Here is a 12,652-nt window from a genome sequence, read left to right as displayed (position 1 = left end):
AATGTGAATTGTTTGTATTCCTGTTACCTGTGACTTTTTGATGTGAGTTATTTATTTTATTGTATTTATTATTTTATGTATTTGTATTATTATTGTTTTGTGACCATGACCTAATGGGGTAGGGGTGGGGATTTCCTTTAACAGACAAATTGTCCTGTACTTTATATAATTCAACAACAAAAAAGTGAAAAAGTGAAGTTCCCCCCTTCCTGTGATGCATTGTGGGTGTTTTACCTGTCAGCGGTGGTCCGAGCAGCACCGGCCCACACTCCACGATGGTGACCAGCCCCACGGCGGAGGAGAACCTCTGCGGTCCCACCAGGTCCATCAGCGTCTCAAACAGCACGGCGCTCAGCCAGCCGAACGCAAACCCGAAGAAGATGGCGTACACCACGAAGCCGGTGTAGTCCACGGAGAGCGGCGCCAGCACGTGGCACACGCCGTTATAGAGCACGGCGGTGGCGAAGAAGTACTGAATCCTGGGCCGGACCCACTTGGTGTTGGCCAGCATGCCCATGGAGGGCCGGGCGACCATGTCCACGATGGCCAGCACGGACAGCAGGAAGGCCGCCTTCTCTTTGGTGATGTCCTTACTCTTGGCGTAGTTAGAGAGGAAGACGAGCGGCGCGAAGAGGCCGAAGAACATGACCACGTTCCCCATGAGGTAGAGCAGGAAGCCGCGGTGTTGGAACAGCGTCAGGTCGATGAAGGAGTTGATGGTCTGCATGACGGTCTTCTTCTGCTGCGGCGCGACTGGCTCCGCGGCTTTCACCTCGCTGGCCTCTGCGTCGGGCTTGGCTTTTTGGGGCGAGGGTCTGAGGGGCCGCATGAGGGCGCCGGCCACGCAGCAGTTGAGCAGGAGTCCCCCGAGGATCAGGAAGCTGCCCCTCCACCCGAACTGGTCGAACAGCCAGGTGTTGAGCGGGGCGAGGGTGGAGAGGAACACCGGGCTGCCCGCCATGGCGATGCCGTTGGCGATGGGACGGCGCTTGTAGAAGTATTTACCGATCATGGTGAGGGCGGGGTTCAAGTTAAACGCTAGACCCAAACCTGGAGGGAGAGAGAGGGTCGGGGGGGGGGGACAGAAAGGTAGGGTTACTTGAGGAGAAGAAAGGGTGTACATTTTTTTTCTTTCTGCCAACCAAAGTCATTACAAAAGAGAATGATAACTACATAACCTCATTTCAGTTGTTTACAATTTTACATCCTATAAAAATAAAGTTGGGAAAGACAAGAAACAAGCATGCAAAATAAAATAAGATCTAATCCGTCTCCACTAGATTCGTCATCATCATATCGTTCATGGGGACACTTTATTAATTAGATGAGAAATGGAAAAGTGATCAAAAAATAATACATTAAAAGACAGAATAATAACAACGATAGAACAAACTATTTTACATACACCTTTCACTTTTTGTATTTTTAAAGAAATACAATCAATATTTCATTGATAAAAAATCCATTCAATGAAATGTCTCCACCAAGCAATATAATTTCGTTATTATATTTGTTGTACTAATGTATCCCTTTCTCCTCTATCCGGTCCATCTCTTCAAACCACTGATAATAGGTGACTTATTGGCACAGTGATAATATTGTAATGCAATCACAGCTGTATGTTTTCAGAGTATTGAGGAGGTTGGAATGCGGCTCAGCCAATCAGAAGGATCAGAACTTTCTGTTTTCGAAACAGATTTGAGTTGAAGTACTTCTGGTTATATTTGCAGTTTTGTCACTGACCTCCCACTACTCCTATGCAGAAGTAGAGCTGCCCCACCGTGTTGCAGAATGACGCCAAGATGAGCCCGGTGCTGGCCAGACAGCCTCCGACTAAGATGATTGGTCGACTGCCATATTTGTTCACGAGGATGCTGCTGATTGGACCTGGAGGGAAAGAACTGATGTCATATAAAGAAAATACAAAAGCAGTGCTGAAGTATTGCATCTTAAGAAACACCATTTAAAATAACATAATAAATATTAGATGATCAACAGGGAATTCACAATTATACATCATTGTGGATTCAGTATGCAGAAGTGAATATTTTACTCTTTTCTTACAATCAACAAATCATAAATGATTCGAAAAACAACAACAGTTCATCTATTGTAAAAATAATAAATTGCAACATATTGAATATCTTTGTAGGGTCGGACAAAACAAGAAATTGGAAGACCTGGGCTTAAGGAGAATGTAACTGTAATCGACCAAACACTAAAGGATTTAATCTGGAGATGTAGGAAGTGACAAAGAAATATAAATGCAAGTATAATGCATTTACATAACATTTCAACTTTTCACCAACAGGTGGAGCTATGATGGCAAACATTGAAAAAGATAGTCAATGGCTGATTGTGTAACAGCAGTGGTTGCATGGAGGTTACATGAAGGAGGAAGGGAGGGAGGGAGGGAGGGATGGAGCCATGCAGTGCAAGGTATGGCATGGCACACGTCAGAGTGAGAGTTTATGGAGGAGATCAAATGCAAAACGGGCAGGGGGGGAGAACAGGAGAAAATACAAAGAAGTAGGGAGGACTTACATTTGTAACCTCCTTTATTCTAACACATCTACCAAGTACTAGTTACTGTACAGCACTATACAACACATTAAAAACGATAATGAACAGTATTTACAGTGAGGTCTTCCAATGAAACCTGGGTTTATTGATCATCCATATTTAATGATGGATGACAGATAACTATTAAAGGGTCCATCAGGCCTGCACCGTTTGGCCTTGAGAGCCCGTAGACAGCCGAACCACACAGCTCTTTGTCCGGCCAGAAAACCCCCCCCAGAGCCCCTCAGAACCCTTCCATCTTCCCACAGACAGCAGGGAGAGAACACAATGAAGGTTACACACAAAGATATTAAATCAACCTATGATGTAGGGACCGAGGCATGTTGAATACTGATCCATCCCACGCACTGGGAGCCTCTGGGAGAAACTCTACTGAAAACGCCCCGGATCTCATGGAAAGACGGACGTTTGTATCGTACCTAAACCCTGCCATACTTTGTAACACTAATGCTCCCTTTCCTCCATACTAAATGTTTTCACTGAAATGTGTTTTGTTTGAGTTCAGTGCTTGTTTTGGGGGGTTGGTTCAGGTTGCAAAGCTCATAAGAACCAGTTTGCTTTCCACCGACCAGAGAGATAGGACACTACTCATGACTTCACAGTTAACGTCGCTACTTTGGACTCGAAAAATGTCTCCAAATCCCACCCTAGTCTCTGACAACAACTCTGACTTATATGGCTCTCGGCAATTGGTGTTAACTGGGCAGAAAATCGGTGCTTGATTCAAACCAGTCGCCGATACAGTCCAAACATTAAAAAAGGTTTCGCAATTGGGCTTCAGCTTTGAACCGACCCTGGAACTGGCTTGGTGGAAAGTGGAAACAGGCTATTAGTGCTGTGAAGTTGTTAGCTTCTATTAGCGCTGCATATAAGACCCTCCCTGAAACAACCTTAAGAATCCTCAGACTCGGAGAGGAAAAGGACAGCAGAGAAATGAAGAGAACAGAAACGTAAGAAGAGAGACGGGTGAAGGCGGTCCACGTGCCTCAGCCTGCGTGCCAGCCTCACTATGAATGGGCCTCACATGGGCTCAGACTGGCTCTCTCTGGATGTGAATACAAAGACTGCTGAACCTACAGTGTGTGTGACTGCACGGCAGGACATTCAGTGAGAGAGATGATCATTCCTCAAAGCTCTGATAGGTGGTTCACTTCAGTCTCAAAAGTTGTTGCAGCAATGTTTGTGTTGGTATCATTTTGTACACAGATTTATGGGCAGATCTAAACATGTTGACAACTCAAGAACTGATCATAATGTTTACAAACCCTTCCCAAATACCACAATAAGACCATGAGGAACACAATATAATAATTCATGCTGTGATTTAGGATCAACAACTTTTGACATTTGGAGATATTTGTAAAATAATTGCATCGTTCAGGAATTGAATGGCAATGTCTCAAAACTGCTCAGAACATCCCCTTATTGTCAGTTTCCCTAAAGAACCCATACATTGTCTCAGTTGCATTTTCCGGCTAATATTTGTATTGAACTTAGCTACAGTAATAAGCAGCAAGATGTCCCTTTCATCAAGAGTGATTACTGCAAATCTCTACGAAGTCTGCAGTGCTGAAAACCTAAATGCACCAGTGGAAGTGAACTTGGAAGTGATTGGACTACATGAAAAGGCCACAACTTTACAAACGGCTCAAAGCATTGGACAAAAACAAGCTAACACGCGGGCTAATTAGAATCAAAAAGACCACCAAGCAGCAGGAGGAATCCCATTGCCTCTGAGATTTATGATGTGGCCGGCTGGCAGAGCTCCTCTCTCTAACCCTGTACAAAGTAGGAAAGCCGTGGACAGCTTCTAAAAGGAGAGCTAGCAACAAACAAATGATCTTTCTGAGGCACTAGATGGTCTCTCCCGTTCACACAGCAGGGTAAGAAGTGAAAGTGTCTCAGGAAGTAAAAGCCAGCAGGGAAACGACTGGGCCTCAGACTCAGATTGTGGTGCTGTCTATCTGTAAAAAAACATGTGGAGTAAAGACAACGCCAGAATACTCTGTTTTCATAAGGATAAGGTCTCTCATATCTGGGCTGCACACCAAACTGTAAAACAAACATCATTCTGCACATTGGGTCAAATGTGCAGAATGTTTGAAAATGCTTAAATGAGACTTTTGATCTGTTGAACATGTTCTCTGAATACTGAGCCACTGAGGATTTAAGAGTATTCAGCAGACTGTTGGCACTGAGCACATGGCTTTCATCTGCATATACCGTCCATTGTAATGAAAATGTCACTTTTGTCTGGGACTGCAGACATCTTCCTATAGGGCAGATGGATGTTGTCTCAGTAATATTGTATACATCTAACCTAGAATGCTTCCTGTGTCACCCCTCTGCCAAGGACACGCGTCAAGAGGAATCAAATTAGTAATAAAACATAAGAAATTGCAGCAAAAACCTTGGAGAGTAACCACTACAGCTCCCACCTGACACAAGGTGTAAATCACGGGAGACTACGGAGCAGAAAGGAGGTTTTTTGACCCACCTTGACCCCTTCTACCCGTACCAGAGGATCCATCCCCCCTCTCTGTTCCCCCCTCTTGGGGTTCACTGACCAGATTAAGGAGCCTTCTCCGTCTCCCCAGTCTGATAAGGTTGTGTGTGTGTACAAAACTCCTTCCAGGAAAATCCAGGGCCCTGTGTGCTGATAGCTTTCCATTATTTCCGTCTTGATGAGAAAGGGCGATCGTGGTGAATCTTCAAAGAAGCAGTCACTCAACTGAAATATAGCATCAATTTCTCGCCACAAAACGTTGGTAAAATAATGCTTTTAGCAAACTAAAACTATCTGGATTAAACGTCAGGTCTTTGGCACGAAGAACCTTTTTAATAAATGATTTTAACAAGCAAAAACTTGGTTTGATGTGCTTATCTAAAACCTGATTAAACAGCACAGCGGTACAGCTGTTCTTATGAAGTTAAGATTAGTTTTATGAGTGAAGCAGGAGGAAGTGGAGATACCACTGTGTTTAATAATGAATCAATGCAAGAGGTATGCAGATATCTTATCAAAACTTAAGCTTCAGCTGACTTCCTAAAAATGTCCTAAATTGGGATCAATAAAGTACTATCTTATTTTATCTTATCTAATGTCGAGCAATCTTAGCGTCCTTTAAAACAAGCTTAAATCTGAGCCTGCCTCCTTACTCTCCTGTACTGTGATGACATTCTTTCCCGATTGTACGTTTTCTGTGTCTTCATTGTGCGAATAAACAAAGCCAACCCCCTAAAAGTTGTGTTAAATATGAATGAAGTTACACTCAGTCTTACATCACTTCCGCGGTCCTCTCAGCTAAAATATGTTCCCTCAGGCACAGAGGGCCCTTCACTCAGACCACAGTGGATTTGCCCTTGAAAACTTGGCAGCGGACCAGGCCAGGGTCACGCACTGAATACCTCTCCGGTTTCCGTGCTGTGTCTGTCTTGTCGCTGAGGGTCTGGCACGACGCCCGTCTCGGTGGGTCGCCGTGTCCGAGGGGTCGGTGGGTTTCCATGATGCAGTCTGAGATGAAAGAGGCGGGCACAGAGAATCCACCAGAACACACGGCGTACCCTTGAGACTCCGGCATGAACCTGATTGTGTGTGGAACTTCGCCGTGAACAAAAGCGAACCTGTACAAGGACAGGAATGAATTTGCATCCCCTCGACACTCACATAAACAAATCAGTAGTGACAGTCTTTGTTGCTTTCTCCCAAACACAAAGAGGGCAGTGAGTGGTGTTCTCAGGAACATTATATAAACGATTCGTCCTCCCCCCCCCTCCCTCCATCCTTTGCTCTCCTTCTCTCTGTGAACCAAAAGAACACAGAGAGGAGGAAGGAGAGGAGTTGACCTCAGCTTAACTCTGACACAGCATCCACAAGTGAAAAAAAGGGGATGTTAGGAGTGAACCCAGCTGTGACGAGCTATGCCCCCGTCTAAATGTAGGCTCTGCTTCTTGCTGTGCTTCAGTGATTTCAATCTATATAACAATCTACTTGTCTTTGTTTATTTGATTCAGCCATTCATTAGAGAGCAACTGCACGGAGTTAGATGCCGACTGAGGAGTGAGACGGAGAGCATCAGCTGGTGATGAGTCAGAGTGACCAAAAATAGAAGAGGGAAAGAAGAAACAGATGATTGGGTTTGCCGCAAACATTTAAAATGCATCACATAGCTAACAGGACACATCCATTACAGAGGACCGAAGCTTTAGAAAGAAAATATCTACAGTTTGGGAATTAGGATTCATCCCTTTCTTGCGGAGTTGGATAGAAGATTGATACCACCAGGCATCCGTCAACATTAGATTTTAAGAGTGATATTTTGAAATATCCCAATATCTTTGACCAAATACCTTGATATGGATATTGCAACGATTTTGTAGGGTGGACTATTGGGGTATTAAAAGATAAATTATCATCAGTCGTGGTTATACAAATATAAGAAGGAATAAGGAAAATACTAGAATAGCTAGAACACAGTCTGGTAAGTTCATAATATCACATCACTCTACTGTATGGCAGACTTTAAAACCAGGAAAAGACAATACTTATGCCATTTTACAACAGTCTTTATTCTTTTTTTATTTCCCTTTATTGTTGAGTACAGCTGAAGATAGACAGAAGACGGAAAGAAAGAGGGAATAACATGTCAAATCGACTATAGCAGTGGCAAAAACCTTAAGGCTTCATATGGTAGTGTGTTGCATCAGATCTTATATATGTCCCTTGAATGGAGAGTTGTGTCTTTTGTACTCAGGGAAGCTGACTTTGATAATAATCATTTCTTGTCTTTTTTCTTTCCTTTGCTAAATCGGCTTAAATCTAAACTCTCCTGCTTAATCATATCAATATCCTGTAAGCCCCCAACACTTATTGTATTAAAACAAGCTCTCACACACACACACACACACACACACACACACACACACACACACACACACACACACACACACACACACACACACACACACACACACACACACACACACACACACACACACACACACACACACACACACACAGCTCAAGGACACAGTGCACAGGTTGAATTGTTTTTCCATGTGACGATGTGGACAACAGGTGCATCCAAAAGTGTGTGTAAGTGTGCATCCATTATTATTTCTAGATTTTGCATTTAAACTGGCCCCTGCCCACAACAGGTGTTTTCATTGTTTTATCATCCAGTCTCTTAGTAAACACTTTAGTTTGAAGGCTCTTTCTTTCTCCCCATACGCAATTGCTGTGAAATGTTTGAATGTGGCCGGTGAATAGAGCTGCAATGATTAGTCCAATTGTTTTACGTGCCGTAGTGTTTGTGTGTCTTTCTCGCTCTCCCTCTGATTCCCCAGGTGCAGCCTCTCCCCAGGTGCTCCTAATTCCCAATCAGGGCCTCCATATAGGACCGGAGGAAGACTGCAGTGATTCCCCATTTGTCCTTCTCTGGCTGCATGCGTACAACCTGTGTTCTGTAGATCAATAAGAGATGTGCTCCTGGACAGACACACACACACACACACACACACACACACACACACTCACACTCACACTCACACTCACACTCACACTCACACTCTCACACACTCACACACTGACTGGAGTAACATAAAGTGACAAAAGGCCCTCTTTGAAAAACATGAAATCCAGAAATGACAGGAATTTAAAACGGAAAGAAACATGTTTGTAATTCCGCCTAACTACTAAAGCCATGAGGATTAGGATACGTGTGGATACGTGCAAGTTGTTGAGTTTTTCTATACTGCTTAACTGAGTGATTCCCACTGCTGCTGAATTGGATGTTTTACATATACTTCCTCATTCCAGGCCCAGAGCTGTCTAATGAGAGACAGAGGACAGACCAAAGGACTCGTCTGTGGTCCATTGTTGTGGTTTCTGTCACTTCTTTTTCCAAGGCACTGTCTACAGTCACAAGGGATTTGTATTTGGAACCAGGTTCCTCATGGAAAAGAGGATTAAGACGTTCAGGGGGACATTACAAAGAGTGTCACTTTTTTTTAACTAAATCAAGATGAACTGTAAGCGCCTTTTAATTAACTTATTTTGACACATTTTCATTTGTTTTGACTTCTTTAAACATGTGTTTTATTTCTCTTTTATTCCTTGTCTCTTTAAATAAAGTGTGAGATAAAGTTCACTTACAAAACTTCCAAATGATTCCTCGCTGGAGTTACATACAATGTTATTTCCTTTCAAATGAAATTAAGGGTTTACAACAAAAGGTTATTACAAAGGTGCTGAATAAAATTACAGTATTGCATAATGATGATTCTGAAATGTTAGCTGAGAAAAACACTCCAGTTGAAGAAGCTTTAGAGCCATTATGATACTAAATGACAACAACATACAGTAGTAGTAAGTGATTTGTACTTATTGAGAGAGTATAACAACTGTCAAGGGCTGTTATATGGAATTTGTTCATCATCATCATTTGGACTGAGCTCAGTTTGTTCTGGATCACCTTATTCTCTTTAGCCAAATAAAATATTGATTGCCTTTAGTAGAGAATTTAAATAAATGCACTTTGTTACATACCACCACTGAAACAAAAACAAACCCCAACAAGCAATGACTCATATGTATCCTGTAGCTGTGTGGTTTGTACTGTAAGTGTTGACTATACACTGGCAGCTGAAAATGATGCCATTCTTTTGTTTGTTGTATGCCTGACCGCTAATAACCAGATGCTCTAAATATCTCCCTCTTCCTTCTCACACTGAATCCGTTTCCCACTATTAGTCAGCATTCAGTGACGTAGTGCAGCCACAGTGAATACGTGTGTTTCTGTGGAAGAGGGTGTGAGGACGTGCGCTGCCTCACGGATGTAAACAGTGAGTCATGTGGCGATGGTAACCGTTGTCCAACATCTTAACGCTGTACAAGCACTGTGACTTTATTAACTGTTGAGCCGGCTGAGTTTTGAAATAGGGGAGGAAGAAAATAAAAAGTTGTGAAAAAAAAACCGTTAACATCTGGCTCCTGTTATGCAATTCTCTCCTCCCCTGTTTCCCCCACAGCAGTTTCCTCTCATAAATGCCTGAATGCAACGCAGGCTGGCGCGCAGATGAAGTGGAAGGAGCTGATACCATTTTTAGATATGGATGAACAGAGAGAGAAAGGGAGATGATGGTGTCTCACATAGGGCTGTGCAATTAATCGTATTTTAATCTCGATTACGATTTTGGCTTGCAACGATTACGAAAACAACGTAATCGAAATAAAACGATTATTATTTCTATTAAAAAAATTTAAAAAATGTGATTATTTTTTTTTATTTTTTTATTTTTTATTGGTTTTTCAGTTGAATTATACTTTAAGTTCAGGGTAATCAACTGTTAAAAACATACTGTTCCAATTTTATTTTTCAATAAATGGATGTTTTCAAAGTAAATGGATAATCGTTTTTTAATAATCGTGATATCAATTATTGACCAAAATAATCGTGATTATGATTTTTGCCATAATCGCACAGCCCTAGTCTCACATGTGGGGTGTGCTGGTTATTAAACACACTGGTGGAGAAGGAGAGAGAGAGAGTGTTTGCATAGGAAGGAATTTGCTTTGTGTCTTGCGCCAGAAAGAGAGAAACCTGACCTGAACCTGGGAGTCTTTCTCCAGCCTGAATCCTGAATGAACATCTAAATAAAAGCCTGTTGAAGCAGTGCAGTGAAAGAGCCATTACAGCGTAAAGCGTAAGAAAGAACTGACTGTATTCAAAATATTTATTTTTTGAGCCAAAACAAGTATGAAGCTGCTCAGCTTGCAGAGACAACACTATGAATATCTCAACAACCTTCAGATGAATAAACATGACATTTTGTGCACAGATGACTCATGTAAGCGGCCCTAATATGCTCATCTTCAGGTATAGGTTTTTTTGTTGTGCCTCTACTGTGACATTTGACCATAAGGGGAGAATCTCTGCACTATATAACATGGTGAGTTATGATTTGTTTGTAATCATTCTGCTTAAGCATTCATTTAAACATAATTTCATTCAATCAACATCTGCTTGCTCTTGTTTATATTCAGCAGCCGGACAAATATGTGCTGGTTTTTCATAGTTTGAACTCACACTAAAGTATCCATTTCTAACGTTGTGCTTAGCTCTCGCTTCAGCACAACCCAATCTGAGACTGATTGAGAGAAAGATAGAGAGGGTGATAAAAAGAGGTGTGTGTTTGATTTGCTTCAGTGAAGGGTGAACGATAAGAAGGCAGAGCCTCTTTGGAGCCAAACATTCACACTACAGTCCTGACAAAAGAAACACAACCGCAAATATATACACACAAACACTCCACCAGCAAACCAGTTGTATTAACAAACACCCCTTTTCTCCCTGGAGGCGAAGACACACTACAACAAGCACCCACCTGAGAAAGGGCGGCGTTAAATAGCTCAGTCTGCAGAGTGTGCTTTGTAATGTAAACTACAATTATGTGATGTGGTGATGAGAATATTATAGAAACACATTCTTCAAGTACCATGTGACTATATGGCCATTTCCTGGTTGATCTTTAGAGCTTTTGTTAAGAGTTTCTGCAAATGTCAGTTATTATGAAAGTGCTGCTGGTTATTTAGAATTTTAGAATTGCTAATTTCCAGGTCAAGTGAAACCAAACAACAAACAAGCATCACGTGGAAAGAATGTGCTACAGTGTGTGGGATATTTGTTATTTTCCACATTGAAATGTAGAGGGGAAAAAACCGACACTGTGCCAGTCGGGGCTTTCAACACTTTCAACGGGCGCAAAAACAGACCGACATGAATCACTGAACAGCTCAGAGATAACGGCTGCTGATATTAGAGCTAAGGAGTCTTTGCAGTAAGTGAGAACGCTTCTGACATGGACACTCATGTTGTGGGTGAAAGGCAAACTGGATTCTATTCGATTCTAATAATTAGACATGCCCCCTAGAACAACACAGTAATAGGTATAAATAAACAGTGAAACAGACATTCCTAATACACACACTTGCCACTCACCTCCAGCGTACATGACAGCCAGCATGATGGAGGAGATCCATGACACCTGGCTGGGTGTGGCGTCGAAGATGACCTCGATCTCTTTGAAGAACACGGTGATGGATTTGGGGAAGGCGTAGGAGAAGCCGATGGAGATGAAGGCGCCCACCACCACCGCCCAGCCCCAGCCCCCTTCAGGAGGCTCGCAGCCCACAGGCCCACCCAGCGCTGGAGGCATGTCTGCTGCCGAGGAAGAAGAAGAAGAGTGGAGGAGGCGAACTGAGGTCACGACTCAAAACCTAAGGGGGAAACAGAGGAGAGAGAGCTGGTGTAAGGACAGATATAACACACATATCTCATTCTGACCTTTAGTTAGCATTTGTATCTAATTTGTGGGCGTCTACAACATGAAATATGTAGAAAAGAGGGATTAAGTACACAGGGAGGACAGTAGTGCAGTAAGGGAAACTTCTAAACAAAATATTTATGATTTTGTAATTATTTCTCAACCAGCATCGCCAAGTGCTGTCATAGTGAGAAAGAGCAGATGTGCCGGGCCGCGTTCCAACATACAAGCATCAGCGAAAGAGTGGGTATCTTAACAAGATTAGACTATAGGAATGTTGGTGTTAAATGTTTATTTCCCCAGTTGTAATTTGAGCAGCTTAACACTAAACATCTTGTGAACATTTACCAAATGAACCGGTCCATGCACCCGCTTTGGTCATGACACCAAACTACTGCCTACGCTTTTTAATTGATGCAGGAATGTTACGTACCAAGCTGCATATTTAAGTGGCAAGATAAACCAGTTCTTTCATTGTAATTATGGAAGAATCGGAATGAGGACTGGCAACAAACTGTTGGTTTGTCTGATGCCAAACTTACTACAGAATTTGATTATGAGTTTGAGTGACACATGTTGCCAAAACAAATGGAAGTCCCCGGGCTTCCTCAGTGAATGCATCCATCTAAAAACAGGTCCAGTGAGAATGTACAAGTTCTTTGTTTCCTCCTTCATTCTCACATTGTTTTTTTTTCATCCATCAGTGACAACTAGAGATGTCCCGATGCGATCACGTGATCGGGGA

General features: G+C 42.5%; 1 protein-coding gene across 1 annotated transcript in view; it reads right to left on the bottom strand.

The window, feature by feature from the left end:
• LOC117483399 (monocarboxylate transporter 1-like) overlaps positions 1 to 12,652 on the bottom strand; it is a 30,245-nt gene that overhangs the window by 2,153 nt on the left and 15,440 nt on the right. The window contains exons 2-4 of the mRNA XM_034131731.1: positions 11,583 to 11,860; positions 1,744 to 1,887; positions 235 to 1,050 (exon numbers count right to left, since the gene is read on the bottom strand). Coding sequence (XP_033987622.1) covers positions 235 to 1,050; positions 1,744 to 1,887; positions 11,583 to 11,799 — 1,177 coding nt within the window. The 5' untranslated portion in view covers positions 11,800 to 11,860. The remainder of the gene's footprint in view (positions 1 to 234; positions 1,051 to 1,743; positions 1,888 to 11,582; positions 11,861 to 12,652) is intronic.

The sequence above is a fragment of the Trematomus bernacchii genome, unplaced genomic scaffold, assembly GCF_902827165.1.
Source record: "Trematomus bernacchii unplaced genomic scaffold, fTreBer1.1, whole genome shotgun sequence".
In the NCBI taxonomy this organism is placed as follows: Eukaryota; Metazoa; Chordata; class Actinopteri; order Perciformes; family Nototheniidae; genus Trematomus; species Trematomus bernacchii.
The sequence above is the reverse complement of the archived record's forward strand: the minus strand, read 5'-3'. Positions and strand labels throughout refer to the sequence as shown.